The sequence below is a fragment of the Callospermophilus lateralis genome, chromosome 6 (genome assembly GCF_048772815.1).
Source record: "Callospermophilus lateralis isolate mCalLat2 chromosome 6, mCalLat2.hap1, whole genome shotgun sequence".
Taxonomy (NCBI): domain Eukaryota; kingdom Metazoa; phylum Chordata; class Mammalia; order Rodentia; family Sciuridae; genus Callospermophilus; species Callospermophilus lateralis.
The window spans coordinates 119150005-119173664 of record NC_135310.1 but is presented as its reverse complement, the minus strand read 5'-3'; the positions used below and the strand labels follow the sequence as shown (position 1 = coordinate 119173664).

The window sequence follows — 23660 nt, the reverse complement described above, 5'->3', positions numbered from 1 at the left end:
CCTGGTGGCTGTCACCATTAAGGGAAGGACAAGGTCTGGGCGGGGCAGGGTGTGGGACAGTTGGGAAAGCCGGAGGTGTGAGCTGAGGCTAAGCACCTCCCCCAGGTGAGAGTAGAGGGGGGTGTGAGTAGGGGTTCACCTGTCCACCGGGTGCTGTCTTTGTGAGAACATGGACCACAGAACTGGCACGAGGAACCGGTTCTCATGCCTGTGCCACAGCTGCCTTTCAGCGTGACACTCAGTAAGCGTCCCCCCACCCCGCAGGTGACTGCTCCTGGCTTCAGGGAGCATGCCTCCCATTGCTGATAAGATTTGGGGTAAACATCAGAGAGCTTGTCCCCAGCTCCTTGCTCTCAGAGTGGTTCTTCCTGCTACCCCTGAACTGGCTGAACATGCCCCCATCACCAGACCTGGGGTGTGGTCTGGGCTGGGAAGCAGAGTGGGTGCTCCACCTCTCCTGCCACCTGAGGGCACACCTATGGTTATGACCAGCCCAGCTCAAGAGGCAGTTCTGGCCAACACCGGGGCCCTGTGCTCAGTGACCGATGCCCTGGTGATGACCCTGCCCAGTACTAGGCTCTAGGGGTGGCCTGCGATGGCAGGAGCCCAGTCTCTGGCGGCAGGTGGGATCACGGGCATGTTGGAGCACGTGCAGTATTTGCAGGCATTCACCAAGACAGCTCAGTGTCACAGGGACGTGTGACACCTGGTATATTGTTGTGTGAAAAAAACAGCATGTACACACTGCAAATCCAATTTTGCTAAAAACTTTTTTAAATACAAGCTTAGAAAATACATTATAATGGTAGAAGTCATTCCAATCTTAGGTTTTTAAGATAATTAACTCACGTAGAAGAATTCACCATAACAGTAGTATGATAGTCCTGCCCACCCCCATATATATTTTTCTTTTTAAAATTTTATATAATAACTCATTCAACTTTTCTACTGAGGGAAAAAAATTTAATATGGGGAAGACAGAGGCAGGTCCCAGTGGAAATCTAGCCCACTCTGGAAGGCAGAAATGGGGTAAATAGCACATGGAAGCTGCCCAGGCCTGAGGAAGCTGTGAGAATCCCCTCAGCGATTGGAGAGGCCCTGGGGATGGGCCAAGGGGCTGGTGGGCGGAGCCTGCTGCCTCTGCCCAGGGCTCATGAATGAGCTTTGACAGCTCCAGGAGCTGGCAGGCCCGCAAATCAGTCCCTCCGGGAGCTGAGCACCACTTTGTCCCTTTGCTCAGCTCTTCCATCGTCCTCCCCCTCCCTACTTGAGAAACCTGTTCTTGTCTTGTTTGCATTCTCTTGTGTGTCCAAGTCCTACCAGTCCCCAACCCCTGGGGAGCACCCTGGCTGTGAAACCCTGAGGAGGCAGGGCTGCAGAGTGATCACCTTGCAGTGCAGACCAGAGCTGGTCATTCTTCCTCCAAGGGAGGAGATTCTGCCCTTGCCTTCTGATGCCCAGTGCCAGGCAGGGGAACGACAAACATGCAAGTGAGGCAGGCAGGGCCCTGCCAAATCCTGGTCCCACCCAGTGCAGCTCACCCAGGAGTCATGTGTCCATCACTGCCTGTGGCCTTGGTTTATGTGAAGCTCAGATGCTGGCGGGCTGACCTGTGGCCACTGGCAGGGCCCAGGACTGTCCCTCCACACCAAGCCCTTCACATCTCTTCCAGAGTACCACCTGGGCTCCCTGAGCTTTTCTGGGTGGCAGTGGGTGTGGAAGGCAACCCTGGCCTTTCCGCAGCTGTGGAGCAGGGGAGCTGCAGGCTGCAGTCTTTTCCTAGACTCTTTTTGGAAATCTTAAGTTTGGGAAGACCCATGCCCTCCCACTCAAGGCTTTTTGGCTTTTCGGATGAGGTCTGCTTCCCCCTCTGCACCCCACTCCTGTGGCCCATTGCTCCATCCACCCCAGGCCCCTCAGATGTGCAAGCTCTGGAGCAGACTCCAGCTCTACCACTGGTTTATGTGGTAACTTTGGGCAACTAACTTAGTTCCCTTGGTTTCCTGCTCTGTAAAATGGGTCTTTCTCCCACCTTGTGGAGGATTGGATAAGATTAGCGCTAGGCACTTGGCTAGTGCCAGGGACACTGGGCTGTCATCACTGTCACCCATGCTGAGGCCATGATGGTGTTGGCAGCAGCACCTGTTCTCTGCTGCCTCTGCAGCGTCTGTTCAGCCCTTGCCCATCTTGCAAGGTCCAGCTTTACCTAAGTCCACCTTCTAGGGAAGCCCCTGCAGCACCCCAACTCCAGCTCCATCTTCTCCCTTCCCTCCGGTGTCCTAGAGCTCCTGGGCCCGCATCAGTAGTTGTTATACTGTATTGTTCAGGGAATAAAGACAAGCAGGAAAGTCTGTACAGACATGATTATTTCATAATAGCCCTCTGTGTCCTTGGATTTCACAATCATGAATCCAAAAGATATGAAAATTACTGGGTGCAGTTGCTGTAATTCCAGCGGCTTGGGAGGCTGAGGCAGGAGGATCACGGGTTCAAGATCAGCCTTGGCAATTTTGTGAGACCCTGTCCCAAAACTAAAAGGAAAAAAAGGAGTAGAGCTAGGGATAGGGCTCAGTGGTTAAGTGCCCCCAGACGCATTCCCCAGTACCCCCCCCCCAAAAAAAAGGAGATAGGAAGAGTAGAACTAAAAATGGAAAACTGACAGTACATAAGACAAATAAAAATGTAGGTCAAATATGGTGGCACATGCCTGTAATCCCAGCAGTTTGGGATACTGAGGCAGGAGGATCTCAATTTCAAGACTAGCTTCATCAACTTAAAGAGAACCTTAGCAATTTATTGAGACCCTGCCTCACAGTGAAAAAGGACTGGGAATGTTGCTTGGTGGTAAAGAGCCCTGGAGTTCCATCCCTAGTATAAAAATGAAAAAATTAAAAAGTAAAAATACTCAACTATGTACACAGCATTTCCATTGTAATCGAGAGATGATACAAGGCGTAGGGAGGGCGTGCACAGGTGATAGGCACACACCACACCATTTTACATAAAGACTTGCACATCCTCAGTCCTAGTCCGGAGCCCGCAGTTATCGAGGGATGATGGCCTTTGATCTGCAGTATGTTGGATCATCAGATGTGGAGCCTCCAGGTGTGGCTGGCAGACTCCACGGAGGTGACCATGCTGAAGCACCTGCTTCCCAAGCACTGACCACCTCCCCTGGGGCCATCAGCACAGTCGCAGTGCACCAGGGTGTGTTCCAGTGCAGGTTTGTCCAAGGTGCTCTGGGTGGAAGCCCAGCCGTGCCTGCCTTGGGGATCCAGGGCAGCCCCAAGTACAAGGACCTCTAACCTGGGTGTGCCAAGGTGTGGGGGTATGTGTTCCTTTTAGCAGGTCCTCTGGACACAGCACTCCAATACACCCAAATCACAGAGTTCTAACAGGTGACATGTGTCCAACTGAGGGAGAAAGGCTTTACCAGAGAGGATTAGGTACCTCAGTGCTCGCAGCCCCTCCCCAGACCCCAAAGCTCTGTGCCCCCAGCAGAGCCATCTCCACGGTACAGGGGGTTGTGGCTGCCCAGCAGCCATGGTATGCTTTCTCTCTATAAATTCCTCTTTGAGTGATCTGTGTTGCTGCTGAATCCATAGGAGGAACCTGGTGGGGCGGTGGAGGTGGATGGGGACCAGTGAGACATTCATATCCTTGACTGTAGACAGAGCTGACCAAAGTCAATGCTGCAGTAGCAGCCAGGTCCCTGGAGCTCTGACCTTCTGTGTAAGGAGGGGATACTGAGGTTTCCCTTGGCTCTACTGGGCAGCGGCCTTAGCAGGAGTTCCCTGGCCACTTACCCCTTCAACCTCTCTAGACCACCTAGGCACTCTCTAGGCACCTGCTGGCCTTGCCCTTCTTCTGATGGCTCTTGGGCAAGGGCTGGGATTAAGTGTTAGTTGGCTTTGGGCTTACCAGCATGCACACCTTCTGGGGCCTAGATTCCCAGCTGGCAGGAATGGGGAGCCCAGCCCACCTGAAATTTGCTGGTGATCTGATCACATGGTGCTCAGGGTACACTAAGCATCCCCCACTGAAAATGTCTTCATCTAGGAGAGGCTGAAGCATGTGAGCAACAGTCAAGTGAGGCCTTGCTGCCACCAGTAGTGCTTGTGGGTGACTGCCGTGTCCTTCCCTGTCCCATGCCACTCTGCAGCAGCAGGTGGGCAGAGCTCAGTGCTGTGGCAGGACGTCAGATGTGGATGGGCTCCTAGAGGTCAGCAGTCCTGGGCTCTTCATTCAGTTTTCCTAACGTAGACCACCCCAGGCTCCCCACTCAGACCAGGGAAGCACCACGGGCAGTGTTGTCACTCAGAGTTCAGACGTGACCTCGCTTTGCTTCCAGTTCTTCTCATCTGGGCTCTGCGAGCTCACGGGGGGTGGGGGCAGCTTGCCCTTGGCATAGCTTCATGGCTTGGCCCTCAGCAGCCATCCCTCCCCAGCCTGGGCGCCCCTCCCACATGCACTGCTTCTCTACCTACTGGACCCTCCTGGCCTTGCCCTCTACCCTCTCCATGCCCTCTGCAGCCTGCCCTTTAGCCCTAAGGCTCCCTGAGGTCATGGTCCCTCTCGCTCTGCACCCTTCCTTCCCTCTAGTGTCCCCATTCCTCCCCACTCCTGGGCTGTGTGATGTAAGAAGGAATATGTATTGGGGTCCTCCTCTCTTTTCCTGGCACATAGAATGCAGAATGCTGGGACTCTCCCTTTGTACGCTAATGAGATGCCTGGTGGCTGGGCCCCTGGAGAGTCCAAGGAGGGGGGCTGGCCTCCAGGAGAGCCACCAGGCCATTAAAGGGTCAGAGGAAAGGGGCTGCAGGCCGAGTGGAACACCAGCAGCCAGTCATGCCTGCATAATGAAGCCTCCATAAAAACACAGGACGGGTTGGGACCGCTTGTGAGTTGGTAGCCATGAGGAGGTGCAGGAGAGTGGTGCACCCCAAGAGGACATGGAAACTCCTGTGTCTCCCGGTACCTGCCCGGGGCATCTCGTCCATTTGGCCAGTCTGAGCTGCGTGCTCTTTAGTGCAGGAGCAGATGTAAGTGGGGAGCGCGCCTGCATTCTATGAGCCATTAGCCAACCACAGCTCCAGGACGGGGCGTGGAACCTCAGGTTTAGAGCCAGTGGGTCAGGTATGCGGGGACACCTGGCATCTGAAGTGGGATGTCCTATGCTACTGGGCGCCAACCTGTGGGTCTGCACCCACCCCAGGTGGACATGTCAGAACTGAGTAAAGCTGCAGGACACCCTGCTGGTGTCCACAGGGCATCGGATTGTTGCAGGAGAGAAAAGGCCTCCTGGGGTCAGAAGGGAAGTTGGGATGTAGGAGGAGTAGAAGAAAAAGCATCTCCGCTTCTCCGCCCCAGCCCTTGCCCGTCTTCACAGAGGGTCCTCAGAGGCCTGTTGTGAAGTCTACATGGCTCAGCTGCTGTTCGGCCTCTTTCTTTTTCTTCTTCTTTATTTAAGTCATCGGTGTCCCCTCCTACCAGATTGGACACAGATATCAAGCATGGACAGTCAGCCAGGCCTTGCTCGGGCACAGGAGGTCAAACTGTGCTAAGACATGCAGGCCTCTGTCCCAGGACACCTCCCTGCCACCTGCCCTATGCCCCAGCTTGTCACACACACAGGAATTTTGAGCAGACTGAGCAGCAGGCAGGAAGCCAAAGTCCTGAGCTGGCCCCTCCCAGTCCTGGAATAGCCTTTCGACCCTCAGCGGAGAATTGAAATCAGCCCTATTCACCTTTGGTTGAAGGGGCTCTAAATGTGTCACCTCTCCCAGACATTGCCCTTCAAAGGCTTTTTCACTGTTTGTTGAGTGAAGACCTTACTTGCAAAATATTAGCAAGGAGGTGCTCTTCAGGATGCAAAAGGACATTTTCTAAATCATATAGTGAAGAAGGCTCTGAAGGGCCAGAGGACGCTGGACGAGAAGGCCGTGGGTGCTGGGAGAGCCCCTTCCCCTTGGCTTTGGCCAGTTCCTCCCACTTCCCCTGAGCTCCATGCCTTCCTCAGGGGCCTCAGCCTTGCTCAGTGCTGGGGAGCCACTGTCCAGGCCAAGCCCTTGGAAACAGGCTTGAGAGTCAGGCCCCTGCCTAGCCAGCCTCCTGGTCTCCATCTGTGGAGTGGACACAGGAGAACACACACCAGGTGGCCCTGGGGACTGAGTGAGTCAGGACAGGGAAAGGCTGTAGCCCAGAGCCCACCTTGTGGCTCTGGGCTACAGAGCCACAAGTTCAAAACCAGCTTCAGCAACTTAGCGAGACCCTGTCTCTAAATAAAATATTAAAAAAGGGCTGGAGATGTGACTCAGTGGTTAAATGCCCCTGGGTTCAATCCCTGGTTATTCCACCCCCCAAAAATGGAAGAAGCTAAACAGATCTGTTAACTGAAATATTTAGGCCAGTGCACTGTGTTAGCATCTATGCAGTGACAGCCATTTCTCCATCAGCTGTTGACACCATGGGAACCTAGCTGACATCATTGAGAGAGAGAAATGTCCATCAGAATTTTAAATAAGCCAGGGCACAGTGGTGCCTCTCAGCTACTCCAGAGGCTGAGGCAGAAAAATCTCAAGGTTGAGGCCAAACTCAGCAATTTAATGAGTCCCTACCTCAAAGTTTAAAAATAATAATAATAATAATAATTATTATTATTATTATTATTATTATTATTTAAGGGCTGGAGATGTAGCTTAGTGGTAGAACACCCCTGTGTTCAATCCCTAGTACCACAAAAAAAAAAAAAATAGACTTTCAGATTTCTTGAAATCCCATCTAGAAGTGATACCCATTGGGGGCTCTTCGTACAGTGCTGTCTGCCACAGAATGTGGAACCAAACATTCTCCTACAGGGAATGGGTTCCATAAATCCTTCCCTAAGCCCGATAACCCCACAGCCTAGGAAAGAGGCAGGCCTGCCCGTGTGTGGCCAGGTGGCGAGGAGGGCCTCAGTCGGCAGTCGCGGTTGTGTCTGTGCAGAGGTGAACCACACAGGTCCGTGTGCACACGCCCCGCGCCCCGCTGGACTGCAGCATCCAGGAAGTGGCAGCAGTTGCCTCTGGGAGGGCTGTTGTGAGCGACCGGGCACAACCCGTGGCTTTCCTGCTATTGGCAATACTGTGTATTTTGAAATGTAATCTGAAAACTCCTCTTGTGACTGGCATCGTAATGACACAGCGTCCTGGGGGTGAGGAGCATGGAGCAGGGTCGGGCTGCCTGGCTTCACTTCCAAGCTCCACCACCAGGTGGGTGAGCTCTCAGGATTTCTGACCCCTCGCGCCTCGGGTTTCTCATCTATGAAATGAGGTTGAAAAGGCCCTTGCACAGGGCCTGAGTGTGAAGTGGGATGTTCCATGTGAAAGCTCTCAGTCCCCTGTCACCTAGGAAGTGAGCACCCAGCACCAGCCACACTGCAGCACCTTCCCATCAGGGCCTGGGGAGTTGAGTGAGAACTGCCCAGATCAGGCCCAGCCCTGGCCTTTCTCCCCCTGGCAGGGAGAACTTTTCCAAATCTCCCCATTTGACCCTACTCCTTGAGGTGAGCCTGGCTCCTCTGGTACCTGCCTCTGTCACCAGCTGTCCACCTGAGGGGCTTGTTGCAGCCTTGTAATTACAAAATCACATCTGTGAGGAACCTTGGCACTGGTCCCCAAGTTCTCCACTTTGGATTGGAACCTGCTTTCCAGAAAGATGCTCATATGCACCAAGGGAACTGGGCTTGTGGCAGGACCTGGCAGCCTGCGCGCCCCATGTGTCCTGGCCCAGGTCAACACCACAGGTATATTGTAGGAGTGGGCAGTCTGGGTAGAGTTGTCCATAGCGTGCCCAGCCTCCTGTGGGGGGCTCCAGCTCCACACCCTCTAGGTGCTTGCCGTGAAGGACGATTGTCCCGGCCGTCAACCATCAGTTCTGGAGGGGCCCTAACGTCCTCCTTTCTGCTCTCAGGGGTCTAACGTGATGGAAGAGCAGGACCTGCGGGAAATCGGCATCAGTGACCCACAGCACCGGCGAAAGCTGCTCCAGGCTGCACGCTCTCTGCCCAAGGTGACCACCAATAGCGCTGTAGCCTTGGCCTCTGCCAGGGCCAGCTCCATTTCCCTCTGCCTCCTAGACTGGGAACAGGGAAGGAGCTTGGCTCTGGTGTGCAGATCTCAGTGGGGTGTCTGCCCCTCATCGTGGAGCCCCAGAGAGCACCAGGTCCTGTTCCCCCCCTCACTAAGTCCTGAAGCTTCTGGAGTCAGCTGAGCTCTAGGGACATCGAGCATCCTGTTGGGGCTGAGGAGGGATCCTCCTGGCTCAGGAGCCAGGTGCCACAGACTTGGCCTGACACCAGAGCCCACTTTGGGGTTTCTCCTGCCTCCCAGTGTCAGGCCAGCCCATCCTCACCCTGGCATCTGGCCCTCCCCAGGGAGACCTGGTAGGAGCAGGCAGCAGAGGAGGCAGCTTCCCAGGAGCTAGTGGGCCTGAGCCTTAGCCTCTGTGCTGGTGCAGTCCCGTCCGTCCACTGCCAGCACTCAGGAAGCACCACTGCCCTGTCCCTGCGGACAGGGAGTTCTCCAGTGGTTTCCACTTCCCAGAGCCTGATAGAAAGGGCTGTGCCAAGATCAGTCTTGGGAGTACTACAGAGTCGGGCCTCTAGGGACCCTCTTGACCTGGGCCCTTGGTCCCTGCATCCCCGTCCTGTGGGTCTAAGATGTCGGTCCCACCTCTTTCCCCTGTAGGTAAAGGCCCTGGGCTATGATGGGAACAGTCCCCCATCTGTCCCCTCCTGGCTGGACTCCCTGGGGCTGCAGGACTACGTCCACTCCTTCCTGTCCAGTGGCTACAGCTCCATCGACACTGTGAAGAACCTCTGGGAGCTGGAGCTTGTCAACGTGAGTACGGCTCCAGGCTGGGCTGCCGGCCCCTCCTGACATGCAGGTTCCCTCAGTGACAGCCTGGTCCACAGCAGGAGGCCTAGAGCTGGGGGGCTGGGGTCTGTCAGCCACTGACCTGCCTGCCCCCCTCCTCGCTGCCCAGGTCCTAAAGGTCCACCTGCTGGGCCATCGCAAGCGCATCATCGCCTCCCTGGCAGAGAGGCCCTACGAGGAGCCGCCGCAGAAGCCCCCAAGGTTTTCCCAGCTGAGGGTGAGTTGGGGGAGGGAAAGGGCACATCTGTGCGCTTGCTCTTGGCATTTGGTGACTTCTTCAGAGACTGTGTGACGTCTGCATACAAGAGAGACAAATCCCTGCCCTCCCTCACAGAGGTCAAAACAAGCTCAGGAGAGAAAGGTTTTTGCCTGGTTATTTATCCAAAAACTTGAGATGGACTATAATAAAGAACTCAGTTTAAATATCACAAAGTTAATAGACCCCAAGCTCAGTGGGGCCAGTCTGGCCATTGAGCTCAGCTGTGCACCCTATGGGGACAAAGCAGGGTGGGGCAGAGAGGCTGCGGGACAAAGCTAGGGATCCCCAGCCAGGATGCTCAGCTTCCTGGGCCCCCTCCCAAGTCTTCAGATTGAGAATTCCTGCAGGGTCAGTAAAAGGATCTATGTTTTTCTTTTCTTTTTTTGGCACTGGGGATTGAGCCCAGGGGCACTTAACCACTAAACCACACCCCCAGCCCTTTTTTGTATTTTATTTAGAGACAGGGTCTCACTGAGTTGCTTAGGGCCTTGCTAAGTTGCTGAGGCTGGCTTTGAACTTGTGATCCTCCCATCTCAGCCTCCCCAGCCACTGGGATTGTAGGCTTTCACCACATGTCCTGCAGAATCTGTGTTTTTAAAAGCCTCTCAAATGATGGTTGCTCAAGCCAGGTGATCCCTGACTTCGGAAATATGCTAGACTGTGTTCAGGGTACGCTTCCCCAAAACCTGCAGGATAGAACAGGCTGTGATGGCAAGTGACATGGCAGCCCTGCCCCAGCCCCTGACCTGCACTGGTTCCTGCCTGCTGCACATCCCATTCAGCTCTGCGGAGTTCAGAAAGCAGGCTGTTTCCTTCCCTTCCATGAGAGGAGGCTGAGGCCTGGCCCCATTCTCAAAACCAAACACCCAGCTGACTTTGCTATCAGGGAGCTGGGGAGGCCAGCTGCGGTGCCCTCTGCAGTTGAGTGGTGTCTTGAGAAAGACTTTATATTTAGTCATACAACTCAGAGTCCTGCAATGGATTATTAGGGATGACTTCATCTTTGGGAAATCCTTCTCTGGTTCCCTTACCCTTTAACCATCTTTTTGGTATAGCCCCAGCCAAGGGAGACTGTTGAACTACAAGTGGTCCTGATGGCCTCACCCCAGGCTCGTTGCTGTTGGCTCTCAGCTCCCTGCTTCTTCTGTCTCACTGACCTGCCCATGCCCAGCCCCAGTCAGCCCAGCACCCCTGACACCTCCAGCCTGCCACTGGACTGGGCTGATGACTGGTCGGCGTCACCCAGTTTCTCCCCCTACAGTGCCAAGACTTGATTTCCCAGACCTCGTCCCCACTGAGCCAGAATGATTCCTGCACCGGGCGGTCAGCAGACCTGCTGCTGCCTTCTGGGGACACAGGCAGGAGGCGGCATGACAGTCTTCAGGACCCTGCAGCACCCTCTCGAGCAGAGCGTTTCAGAATCCAGGTAGGCAGAAGGACTGCAGCCAGGTCCCCTGGGTAGGGCAGGGCCTCCAGGAGCCACCTGCTGTGGCTGAGCACTGTTGTGCTGGCATGAATCACGAGTGACCCCAGCCTGCTCCCCTCACTCACCACGCAGCTCCCTGGGTGAGGCCCGTCCAGCCCCAGGCCTCCCAGAGCAGACTGTAATGCATGCCTTGGGCCTGCCTCTGCACCCCGCACCCCGGACGTCCTCCTCACAGCTCGCTCTGCTGGCTCCTCTGGGACCATAGCCTCCCACAGTCCAGCCCTGCAGCCCTTGCTGATCACCACAGCCATCACAGAGCCCTTGTCCCCTCCACTCTCGCCCTGTCTATTCCTCAGCACCAGTGTCCCTAAGCCCCAACTCCACGTCGTCATCCCACCGGCCCAGCAGAACCTCATCACAGGCTGCAGGGTGCCTCCAGCCCCTGCCCAGGGCTAGCGCCTCTTGCACTGAGAGCTCTCTGCCTTGGGGCTCACTTTCAGGGCTCCCAGATTTACTCAGGACTTTCCTGTCCCAGCTCCAGCCTTGCTCACATCTCTGGCTTTATCCCTTGTCTGTCCCTTGGCCTGTCCAACACCATAGTGGCACGTGTCCCTCTGCCCCCAGGGTGAACTCTGCCCTCTACTCACCCCTCCCACTGCTGCCCACCATCCCTGGGGTCTCCCGTGTCCACCACTTTCCACAGCCGAGCCACATGCTTTTCTTTCCACATTTTTTTATTGGTACATTGTAGTTGCACATATTGATGGAGTTGTTGTTACATATTCATATGCAAACAAGGTAACGATATAATTTGTCCAGTATCACTCCCAGCACTTCCCCCCTCCCTCCCACCCTTTGGTCTCTTTCCTCTATGATTTCCCTTTAATTTTCATGAGATCCCCACCCCCACATTTCTTTTCCTTTTTCTGCTCTAGCTTTCACATGAGAAAAACAATGACCTTTGACCTTCTGAGTTTCCCTTATTTCTCTTAACATGATGGTCTCTAGTTCCATCCATTTTCCTGTAAATGACATAAATTCATTTTTCTTTATCCATCATCCACTGATGGACACCTAGGCAGGTTCCATAGTTTGACAGCCATGAATTATGTACGATCTAATATGTACGTCACCCCTCAGCTTCAGTGGCTCTGTGTGGAGACTCTGCGTGTTGCTGGGAGTGGGAGTCTTTAGCATTTCCTGAATCTTCCTTCCACTGGGGCCTGGACTAGAGGACCCTCTCCCCACCCCTAGCTGCTGCCAGAAGGATCCATTGAAATGTGGCCTCGCCCTGGTGTTTCACTCCCCCCACCCCCACCCCCACCCAGGACTGAGTCCTCAACCCTTGACTGGGATGTGAGGCGCTCTGGCACCTGGCTCCTGCTGTGGCCACCCCTGTTCTGTGTTGAATGGCCCACAGCTAATGCTCCCCTATGTGCTCTGCTGTGTGGTCTCTCCATCTTTTTCGAGACTCATCAGACAATGCTGACCCCTCCTGCAGCCCTGTTCCTGGCTGGCTTGGGTCCCAGCTGCTCTGCCTATTCCTTGGTGTCGCTAGTGCCCCCCACTCCACCACAGTCTGCTTTTCTGCCTCCCCACCCTCTGCTCTGACCCTTGACCTCATTGAGGTCACCAGCTTCCTCCCTGATGTGGAGCCAAACAGGCCCCTGGGCTCCCTTGGAGCAGGTGGGCAGCTGTCCGACTATCCGACTGTGTGTTTTGCAGGAGGAGCACCGCGAGGCCAAACTAACCCTACGGCCGCCCAGCCTAGCCGCCCCCTACGCCCCCGTGCAGAGCTGGCAACACCAGCCGGAGAAGCTCATCTTCGAGTCCTGCGGTTACGAGGCCAACGTGAGTCACTCTCGCCCTCTCAGGTGGCCAGCCTCCCTGCTCCCACCCCTTCCCACAGGCCCCTGACCCTCTGCAGTGCTAGGCCAGGGCCATCCTCTGCCCTCAGCTGTTCCTAGAAGCCAAGGGGAGGAGCAGAGGCCTCTGGGTAGGTCTAAAAAGAAATGAAAACGGGGGCCTCCCCAGCTGGGGTAGGAAGGGTGTTGTTGGGAAAGGTGAATACTGTATGGTGGGACGTCCCAGATTTCCTGGGTCACCTGCATGGATGCGAACATTCCTTGCTGATCCCAGTTGCTGCTTGTTTCACAGTATCTGGGCTCCATGCTGATCAAAGACCTGCGCGGGACAGAATCCACGCAGGACGCCTGCGCCAAGATGCGGGTAGGCTACCTGTGGGATGGGGGGGCGTGCCTAGGACAGAAAGCAGCAAGCTGAGTCCTGGCTGCAGCTGCCCAGGCCCACCACACTGCAGAGGGATGGAAGGGGGCAGGGGCTGTAGATTCCAGGGGAATGGGGCGTTCTCAGGACCACCCTTGTTTCCTATAGAAATCCACCGAGCACATGAAGAAGATCCCCACCATCATCCTGTCCATCACATACAAAGGTGTCAAGTTCATCGATGCTTCCAACAAGGTGTGCTTCTTAGGAGGACTAAGAAGGGGTGGGGCCATCTCCCGTTCAGAGCCATGGGGCTCGAGACAGCAACCTGGTCCCCTCTTTTTACTTCCCGTGTCCACCACTTCCGCAAGTTCTTGTCTCTCATATGCTCTGTATCCTTGACCCTGGATCCTACCCCTGTCCCCACTGTAGTGGCAGCTGGTGCTGCCTTCCCAACTCCGGTCTACTGGCTTCCCTGCTCATGGGCCCTCAGTGGTATATCCCTCAGGGAGCAGAGGACTCCCCACGCCCCTCCTGAGACCCTTTCCACCTCCCCCTACCCTTGGTGGTGGCAGGCGCTGGAGAGAGCTCATGGTTGGCGGTAAAGGCTTCACTGCCTTAGTTGCTATGGTCCAGGTGAGACCCACACTTAAGCCAGGCAAGATACTGCTCTCACTCCCACTGTTGGAGGGAAGAAGTGGGGTTTGGCTAATGTCTAGGCTGAGATGAAGAAAGGTAGTGACGTGGGAGGCCGGGGTGGGAGGTGCCAGAAGCATTCTGGGTGGAGCCCAGAAACACCAGAACACTGCTTCCCCCCAGAACGTCATCGCAGAGCACGAGATCCGCAACATTTCCTGTGCAGCCCAGGACCCGGAGGACCTCTGTACCTTTGCCTACATCACCAAGGACCTGCAGACTAGCCACCACTACTGCCACGTGTTCAGCACAGTAGATGTGGTGAGTAAGGGGCCACCTGGGCCCCAAGAAGGCAGTGGGGACTGTGAGCCCTGGAGGGGTCTGGCTCTCTCTGGCTGGGCATGGGGGCTGCTGTCCTGGCCCCTGCTGGCGCTTGGCAAAATGTGTAATTCCTGAGTGGAGCCCAGCAGCATCCATTCCTGTCCCTTTCATGTAGTGAGGAGACTGAGTCTCAGAGATGAAGGAGTGGCTGGCCCCGCGGCTAGCAACAGAGGTTTTCAGCTCTTGGCTCAGTGTTTATTGGTCAGGCAAGGCCTTTGTTCCCCAGCCTTCTGTCTGTGAACCCACTGCCCCAACTCCCCAAACCTTCAGTGGGCAGGCTCCTGAAGTGCCCTCTTCGTTGCCCTGGGGCAGCAGTGCCCTCCGCAGTAGGCGTCTCCCAGAGGGCTGCAGAGTTACCTCCTCCACACACGGCTGCCCACAGAGCCTGGACAGGAGCTTACAGCCGGTGCCAGGGATGCTCTCTGCCCTGAGACCAGGCCTGGCCAGGACCCCAGGCCATCTCCTCACCTCAGCAGGGGCGTCAGGTCCCTGTCACCCTCAGGAAAAGGAGCTATTTCCAGAATCTCTGTGGTTCCTGAACACAGATCTCTCTGGATAGTCCCTGTCCCTGGGTCCTGATCCAGCGCACCCTCTGCTTGCTCTGGGCCAATGGGGTCTAGGAGCTTGGGTTCTGAAATCAGGCACCCAGCTGTGCCATTTGTGGCTGTGATATCTTGGAAATGTCACCTCACCTGTTTTCCTCCTCTGTACAAAGGGAATTACAACCAGCCTCATGGGGCTGCCTAAAGCTTAAATGAGGTGATCCACACAACCCTGGTGGTCGATGGCTGATTACCTGCAGCCGACCCTGCTGTAATGCAGCACCCATGTTCCTACCGTCACCACGCTTTGTAAAATCAGTCAAGACTACAGAGTGGGCCTGGCCCAGTGGCACACACCTGTTATCCCAGAGACTCAGGAGGCTGAGGCAGGAGGATCACAAGTTCAAAGCCATCTTCAGCAATACAGTGAGACTGTCTCAAAACACATTTAAAAAGTACTGGGTGTAACCCTGTGGTAGCGCCCTGGCCTAGCGTGCACAAAGCCCTGTGTTCCATCTCTAGCACCACAAAAAAGAAAAAAGAAACGATCTTAGGGTTTATGGGCAAATAGAGTTGAGGCATAATACTAGCAAATTTGTCAGTGACATGGTTAAAATTTAAAAATTAGAACAAAACCACTAGCACTATTTTATTCATGTTAGATCATTAAGAAATACCTTTAATACTACAGTAGCCATAGTTCTACCTTGAGAAGGACCTGAGGTTGGCCTGCAGGACGTGCACTCCCAGCCAAGTTTGCAAGTTGGAGGCCAGCCTGGGCAACGTGAGAGAGACCCTAAGCAACTTAGCACGACCCTGTCTCAAAATAAAAGGGCCGGGGATGTGGCTCGGTGGTAGAGTGCCCCTGGCTTCAGTCCCTGACACCACAATAAAGAATTGCCCTCCTTAACCCAGGCCCACTGCCTTTGGGAAGAGAACAAAAGTGAGGGAGAGAGGAGAGAAGGGCAGAGACGGAGGAGTCAACCACACAGTGTCCGGGAGGTGGGCAGGCTGCACAGCCGGGGTACCTTCTGAGGCACCGTGCAGATGGCATGTGCGCTCTGTTCCTCTCACGTGACTTGGCTCGGCAGGCTGCGGGTTTTATGTATACCTAGTGTTTCTGTCAGACAAAATTGTACCCAAGGAAACAAAAAAACTATTTAAATTTTGGTACTGGGGATTGAACCCAGGGTGTTTTCCACTGAGCTACTTCCCTAGCCCCTTTTTTAGATAGGGTCTCGCTAAGTTGCTGAGACTGGCTTCAAACTTGGATCCTAACTGTATTCTGTTCAAATTTTTCCCTAATGTGCCACTTGCATTGGAACAAATTTGTTTTTTTCAAAACAACAATTCCGTGTTCCCTGTGAGGGTGGGGAAGGTGTCAGGAGGCAGGGGGTGACTCCTAAATCCAAGCATTCAAGTGGGCTCTGCTTCCTCCCAGAACCTGACCTATGAGATCATCCTGACGCTGGGGCAGGCGTTCGAGGTGGCCTATCAGCTGGCCCTACAGGCCCAGAAGTCCAGGTCGCTGGGGGCCTCTGCTGTCGAGATGATCGAAACAAAATCTTCCAAACCGGTGCCTAAGCCTCGGGTGGGCACAAGGAAGTCCGCAGTACGTGGGCCCAGTCGTAAGACTCCCCGGCTCCCTGACCCAGGGTTGCAGCTTGGGCTCCCTCCTCCCCAGGGACAGCCCTCTGGCCCCTACTCCCAGGCCCCTTCCCCGCCCCAGGGCCACAGCTCTCCTCTGTCAGGACAGGCCACCATGGGGCTGCTGAGAGCGGGGCCTGTGGGAGCCCCCAGTGACCTGGTCCCTGTGTCTGTGTCTGCTTGCTCTGCACCCCAGGTACCGCTGACCCCCGATAGTCGCTGTTGTCACTGTCACTCCTGCACCACCCACCGCCCCTCCTACCTGCCGCTGCCGTCTGTTAGTCCTGGAGTCAAGGTCTTTGCGCCTCCTGCTGTCTTGTGTGTCAGTCTCCCTCAAGTGACGTGAGCTTTCACAGACTCTGGTGGCCTCCCCTCTACCTGCACTGACACTCTCTTCTTTCCTGAGACACTCTCTGCCCTTCCTGTGTGTGCTTTAGCTGTTTCTCTGTCGTGTCCCCTCCTTGAGGTCTGGGGTGACTGCTGTGGTCTTCCTCAGCCTGAGCTCTCTGGCCCCAGTAGAGGGCCCCAGGACTGGGGTTTGCAGGCCCCACATGGGGTGGGTTTGGGGCTCAGAGCAGGAGGCTCTAGTGGGTTGGTTCCTTTACCCACACAGTCCCAAGAAACCCCTGGGAGAGGCACTTGGCTCTGGAGGTGCTCCAGCGAGGCTAACACTCCTCCCGGCCCCTCCCAGGGGCCCGCTCTATGGCTCTACGCTGGGCCCCACCTGCCCCTGGCCCGGGGCAGCCTGCTCACTCTTGCCCCATTTCCTGTTTGGCAGCTGGAACCACCCGACACTGACCAAGAGGCCCAGTCCCACGCCAGTGTCTCCTGGATTGTGGACCCAAAGCCAGACTCCAAGCGGAGCCTCAGCACCAAGTATGAGACCACTATCTTCTAACAGCCCACCCTGTCTCCACTAGTCTCACTGTGCCTTTGCCGTCCGATCTTTCTGCTGTCTCGACTCTCTCCTTCCAGCTGCCACCACCACGGCCCCACCTTCGCGGGGACCTGCCCCCCTCCCGGGCAGCAGCTGTAGATGCTACACTCACAGCTCTTGTACCTAATACCACCGAACACTGTGAATTCTCCCCTTGGGCTGAGGACAGCTGGGGGGGCGAGTTGCCTTTGAGGTGGGCACAAGGGGCAGAGGGCTCTACTGCGACCAGGAGCCCTGCAGTGGGCACTGCATTGCTGAGGGGTGGGCTTTGGGCGAAGCCAGCGGGCGCCTGGTAGCTCTGTGGAGCTGGCTGTTCTCTCCCGTCTTCCATCCTGAGCCACAGCTGGATGCCAAGAGCTAACTCCGTTCACCTTTCCTGACACAACCAACCACTGTGACCACCTGGTGCCAGAGCACCCTGCACTCTGCCCACAGCTGGATGCAGGGCGCGGGGCTGTGAGCATCTGAGGCCCACAGGCTGGCGTCTCAGGGCTCCTTGTCCTGGTGGGCCTTCCATGCCAAGGAAGCAGGGGCCTGTGGTTGTCCCTCCTCACATCTCACCACTGAGAACAGGTGTAGTGGTCCTGGCTCTGCAGCCCAGCTCATGAGGAGGAGGCCCTTTCTGTAGGATCCAGCTCAAGGGGGGCCTGGGTCCCACACATGTGCTGTCTTCTCCCCCAGAGCAGCTGCCTGGGCACAGGGCCTACCAAGCACCTCCCGTGGTCTCTGGGAGCTTTGACTCTTCTCCCCAGTCTGGGGACCTGAGAGAGCCACTGTCCAGTGCCCGACTGGCCTCTCCCCCAACTCTCCACTCCTCTGGGAAGGGCCAGGCCATCTCTCCTCACAGCCGCTGGACAGTGAGCGAGTCCTGGAGGAAGGCCGCACTCCCCACCGTGGGCCGGCCACGGTTCGAGGGCAGGAGACAGGAAAGAAGTGATTTCATGGGAAGTGGCATGTGGCAGATGTAGCGCAATCCAGGGCAAAAGCCAGCAATTAGAGCCATCCCCACGGTGTAAATCAGGGTGGGTCCTGCTGCTGCCTGCCTGTCCTTGTACCTTCCTGAGCCAGAGGTAGTGATGGGCTGGGGGGCCAGGGCCTTTCTGTCCTGCTTCTGTTTCCTGTCAGTCTCCTCCACTTGTGCAGGCCCCTTGGTTAACCCTCTCCTCCCCCCATTGTTTGCTTCTGCCAAGCTGAGCCACTGAGGAACCACACTGTGCTGCGGAAACAGCCGTGGGGAGCAGGCTCTGCCCCCTGCCACCGCCACCTGGCCTGCAGCTCTGAAGACCAGCCCAGCCCGCCTGCAGGACCTCCTCTCAGCTGCTTGGCCCGGGTCTGCCACCACCAGGTCCTGCAGAGTGAGCCCTGCCTGGTGCGGAGGAGCACTCCAGGCCTCTAGCAGATGAGCCTGGAAGCCCAGAGGGTCAAGAAGTGACTTGTCCAGAGTAACATGTTTTTAATAGGAAAAAAAATCTTTTTATAAAATGAACTTTTAACACTTGGCTCAAACCTCTAGGTAAAACTGCCAATCTTTAGGTGAATAACCATGGGGTCAGAGGACTAAGGGACTGAGATTAGCCAAAAAGCCAGTCGGGAAAGCCCTGTCCTCAGCTTGGGGCCTTGGTCTGGCCTGGGATGTGAGGAGCAGGCAGTGGCCCTGGGTGAGTTAGAAGGAGCAGGCCCAGGTGAGGGGATTCCTGAGGGTTGCTTCTCAGACCCAGCAAGGTGGCTGCTGCCCTTCACAGGCTTCTCAGTTTCTGTCCCCATCTAGAGCTGGACTTGGGTTCTTCAGTAAGAACACAGCCTCAGAGGCACCTGGGCCGAAGCAGAGGTTTCTGATCTGCTCCTGGGGTTCCCAGTGTGAAGGTCCAGGGGCCAGAAGGGAGCGGGGCAAACAGTCTCTGGTGCCAGAATGTCATGGCTGGTACTGGGAGCTCCCAGTGGCTCACCTGGTGGGCACTGGGCACTGCCCAGGCTGGCTGCCCCACATGCCCCGCTGATATTCTGCCTCAATCAAGTTAAACGGGAAAATCGCCGTGTTTTGGGCATTAATGGGAAGGTCAGCTAAGATTGCTACTTGCCAATTGGCGACTTGCCTGACCAGGTCTGTGTGATTGGGCTGCTTTTGGTTCTCTGCGTTATGGTTTGAGTGTTGAGTTCTCCACTGCTGGGCACATGTGGCTCCAGGGACGGAAAAAGTAGATGAGGTGACAGTCCATGTGATTCCTCCTGTGTGGCCTTGAGGGCAGGCTGTGTCCTGGCATTCCACTGCTGCTTAGCCCTTGCTTTTCATCCGAAAGTTACTTGGGGTTGTTCTTCCTGGGCTGGAGAATTGAAGGGGCTGAGGCAAAGCCAGGCCAGCTGCCCTCCAGTCTCTTCCAGGGCAGGGGGCAGCAGGCAGCGTGCTGCGGGGTCAGCAGACCTGGTTCGCTGTGGTCCTGGGTGAGTATCCAGGCCTCAGCGGCGCTTCTCTTTCCCAGCAAAGGCTGTGAGTGAATCTGTGCTGGTGTGCGTGTGCAAGGGCGTGCCCTTGGGCACCTTCCCAGCCCCGGTGATCATCAAGCAGAGGACAGCAGGCCGTGTCCATCTGCTGAGCGCCCAGGCAGTGCCGTGGGGCGCAGCCCCCTCTGCAGTAGAGGCAGGTTGTCCTCCACTTCCAGACTAAACAAGGGCCTGACACCTTGAAGTTGCACCTGGCCATAGGGATCCTCCCCTCAGGTCACACCACGTGGGAAAGACGCAGAGACCGGGTTCCCAGGCCCTGCGCTGGGCTGCTGCCAGCGCCCGCCCCACCCGACCCCCGCTCCCCACCCCCGCGCTCCTGCTCCTCGGAGCCGCGGTGCACGAAGCTGGCGGCAGGAGCTGCCCGAAACACACTACAGAGTCCCTGAAGCTGTCTTGTTTTTAGACACGTGGAGGCATTTCTTCCCCCAGAAGCTGCTAGTCCTCTGTATTTATTCAGGTGTCTCCTGCTGGGAAGCCTCCAGGGCTGTGCTCCTGTGCCCCGGGGGCGGGATGGGTTTCTCTCTGAATGTGGAAACTAGGAAAGTGACTGGACCTCTCTTGCTCGCTCTCTCCTTCCTTCTTCCTCTACCTTCCCCAGAAAGGAATATTGCAACTTTAAGGTCAGGCTTCAGGTGGACCGGCCCCTGCCTTCTCAGTGCACCCCACGCCGTGTGGCTCCTGCGCCTGCGCGGTGTTTGGGCGGAGCCCACGTGCGCTCAGTCCTGTGCTGGCCGCAGGTTCCCTGGCCCCTGCTCTCCTCTCAGCAGCCGCCCTCCCGTCTTCCCTCTCCGCCCCTGGCCTCCTCGTAGGGCGGGCGTTCTGGAGGAGCCTGGGGTTGAGCAGGCGGCGTGGCTTTGCATCAAGACGTTAGAACCCGAGTCTGAACGCGGTCAGCTTTGAGATACCCAGGCCCGAAGAGCGCAGTTCACAAGACTGTTGCTGCTAATGGTGTGGCGATGGGACTGAATTGTAATAAAAATGTTATTTAATCTTTGTCTCTGTATTTTGATACTTGAATGACTTCCCCTTTTGTTTTACTGTACATATAATTGTTAATCTGATTTTGTCTGAATTATAAACATCTTGTGGTACCAAACATAACCAATATGTGCAGCAACATAGACTGACCTCACTACACAGAGAGTGTAAATAGTTCTGGGCTTCCAGCTTTGGTTTTGTTATTTTCATAACTGTACAACTTAGAACAGACTGAATTAATAAATGAGAAGTGACACAAAACCAGCCTTATGTTTTGGAGTCTCTGAAATAGGAACTTTATTTCCTGGCAGAAACATGGATATGGGCTGGGTGCTGCTGCATGTTAGAAATAAGCACCCTACTTTGTTTGGCGTAGAAGACAGTTTGGGAATTCTGCTCCCTGCCAGGCATTCTTCAAAAGGTAGCTGCCTTGGGTGGCCTGTTACAGCTGACCCTGTAAGTGGAGGGGCCCTGTTCTTCACCTCCCCATGCTTAGGAACGTCTGGTTGTGAATATCAGAGAAGGGCCACACTGCTGCAGGTACATCTCTACGTCCTGGGCTGCGCTCTTAGTCCATGAACATTTATTAAACATCCAGGGACCAGGCTGTGCACCTTGGTGGATCTAAAACTGAAGGAAGGCTGTCTCCCTTCAGGAACCTAGAGTGAAGTGTGGAGGTCAAGTTTTCGATATAACCAGCTAGCTACTGGCCTGCAGCCTCATGGTGAGGCCTGTGAGACAGTCCAAGAGCTGTAGAGATGTGAGGGACTAAGTGCCCCCAGGGATGGTGGACAGGGTGGTGCCTGAGCTGGTTTTTAAAGGAGAGAACGTGCCAGGTGCACATCCATGATCCCAGAGACTTGGGAGGCTAGGACAGGAGGATTGCAAGTTTGAAGCCAGCCTGGGCAACTTAGCAAGACCCTTTCTCAAAAAATAAAAAGGAGATTTAGCTCAGTGGTAGAGTGCCCCTGGGCTCAGTCCCCAGTGCTGGGGAGTGGGAGGGAGAGGAAAGGCACAAACAGGAGCAACCTCACTGAATACCTGCGTTCCAAGTGCCGTGGAAAACTTTCAAAGCAGCCATCGCCCCAGCCCCACGCCTCTGTGGGGAGGTATTCTCTCTTCTTCATAGAGAAGGAAACAGGCTCAGAAAGGTTAGAACCCCTGCTTAGAGCCAAGAGGAGGACTTAGAGACCACCCCAGTGGCTCCAAACTGTCTGAGCCCATGCTCCTAGGCCTGCCTCAACCCGAATGCCCAACACAGAACGTGAGTTTCTGTGAAGTCTTCCACTTGTTAAAAGGTTTAAAAAACATGATCAGCCCAGCACCCTATTTTACTTGTGAAGAAAACAAGGTCCAAAGCATGGAAAGTCTCTTGCCTTAGCCAGCCAGCCCATGGCCGAGGGGTCCCGACCCAGGCTCTGCTTCCCAGAGAGCATCGCAGCACTCAGGCTGGACAGCAGGCAGGGCACAGGCTTGGGGCCACCGCTCCAGCCGCTGTGGCATTGTCCGTGGCAGGAGAAACCTGACAGAAGAGACAAGTCTGGTCATAAATAGTGTCACTACGCCATTGCAATATGGCACTGGGACACGTTGCCACTCATGACCTGCTTCTCGTGCCACCCAGAAGCTCACAGGAGGGGACTTCTACTCTGCCCCCGAGGCCACAGGGCTGATGGTGCCCAGGCCCGGGAGGGTAGGGAGGCAGAGTCCGTGGCCGGCACCCTGCCTGTCCCTGAGCCAGAGGTAAATTGAAGGGAGAGAAGGAAGAAGGTGGCATCAAGCGGGGACTAGATGGGACACAACAGCAGTGCAGTGTCCCTCTGCCTCTTTAGCCTGGTCCACACCCTGGAAGCACGCAGACTTGAAGCAGGAAGAGGCCAGGCGATGAGCAAAGTGTCTGCTCTTGGACCTTAGAGTGGAGCATGGGGAACCTCACAGCCCTCTCCCTCTGCTCCCCTCTGTCCCCCTGAAGAGGCCTGTTTCTGTCAACTTCCCCACATCCTTGCTGGTCTGCTCTTCACAGATGCTCTGTGGCCAAGCTCCTAAGTGGCTTGGCAATGCCAGTACCAGTGGAAATGTCACCTTCAGCCAGGAGCGGGCCCTGAGGGGGAAGAACCTGGCCACTGGAGTACTTTCTAAGGCAGTGGGAAACACCCTCCAGTCAGCCGCGGCCACCCAGCTTCCTAGAGCGTGTCCAGGTCCCCCGAGTCCCACAGACAGGCTCAGCCAATCTCAGTTGTCTTGCACTCCCATGGCACAATTTGTCACCAACTAACACCCAAGGACAAGCACAGGTCTGAACTGTTCGAGGCTCAGTGCAGGTGCCAGGACCCCATGCTGTTCTCTCCAGGACTTGGCTGTTGGGGACATAAACAAGCGTGTGCCAAGTAAAGAACTGTCCAGACACCTAAGATAGTTACTATCCGGTAAGTGGAGTGGGGATGACTAGGTAGCCACTGGCTCGGGGTGCAGGAGATTTGTTTTCCTACTTACCCCAAATAAATCCCAGATGGCTCACATATATCTAAATGTAAAAAAGAAAAGAAACCTCAAAGCTAGAAAAAGAGGGAGACATTTTTTCATAATCTTGGTATGAGAAAGGTCTTTCCAAACGTATTACAAAACTCTTGAATTCTTTTTTTAAAGATTAACATATTCAACTACATAAAACCCAAACAGTCCTGCATAGCAAACTGCTCCATTAAGAAAAATAAAAAAAAAAAAAAAAAAAACAATCAGGGCTGGGGCTGTGGCTCAGTGGCAGAGTGCTTGCCTAGCATGTGTGAGGCACTGGGTTTAATCCTTAGCAACATATAAAAATAAGTAGAATAAAATCATGCTGTCCATCTACAGCTACAAGAAATAAAATTAGAAAAGAAAATGAAACAATTAGCCAGGTGTGGTGGTACATGCCAGTAATCCTAGCTACTCAGGAGGCTGAAGCAGGAGGATCCTGAGTTCAAGGCCAGCCTGAACAACTTAGTGAAACCCAGTTTCAAAAAATAAGAAGGGAGCTATCATGTATAACAAATTAGAATAAATAAATTTTAAAAAATAAGAAGGGCTGGGTGCAGCTCTGAGGTAGCCCATCCCTGAGTTCAACCCAGGAGCAAAACCAAACCAAACACCTGGATCTCCTCGCAGGCAACCCTTCCTCTCCTGGCTCCATGTAGAGCCCCTGGGGACACCAGCCAGCCAGGACCAGGAAAGG

The 23660-nt window shown here is 55.2% G+C and overlaps 1 protein-coding gene across 12 annotated transcripts in view; it reads left to right on the top strand.

Annotated features, from left to right (window-relative positions):
* Positions 1-20460, top strand: part of Anks1a (ankyrin repeat and sterile alpha motif domain containing 1A) — a 182306-nt gene extending 161846 nt beyond the window's left edge. For 5 of the 12 annotated variants that reach the window (XM_076858866.1, XM_076858865.1, XM_076858862.1 and 2 more), the window contains 10 exons: positions 7951-8049; positions 8727-8879; positions 9025-9132; positions 10421-10600; positions 12326-12451; positions 12758-12829; positions 12995-13081; positions 13646-13783; positions 15827-15997; positions 16229-16800. In XM_076858866.1, the coding sequence (XP_076714981.1) occupies positions 7951-8049; positions 8727-8879; positions 9025-9132; positions 10421-10600; positions 12326-12451; positions 12758-12829; positions 12995-13081; positions 13646-13783; positions 15827-15997; positions 16229-16378 (1284 nt within the window). In that variant the 3' untranslated portion in view covers positions 16379-16800. The other 7 variants (XM_076858870.1, XM_076858869.1, XM_076858864.1 and 4 more) reach the window with 4 other exon arrangements.
* The last annotated feature ends 3200 nt before the right edge of the window (positions 20461-23660 follow it).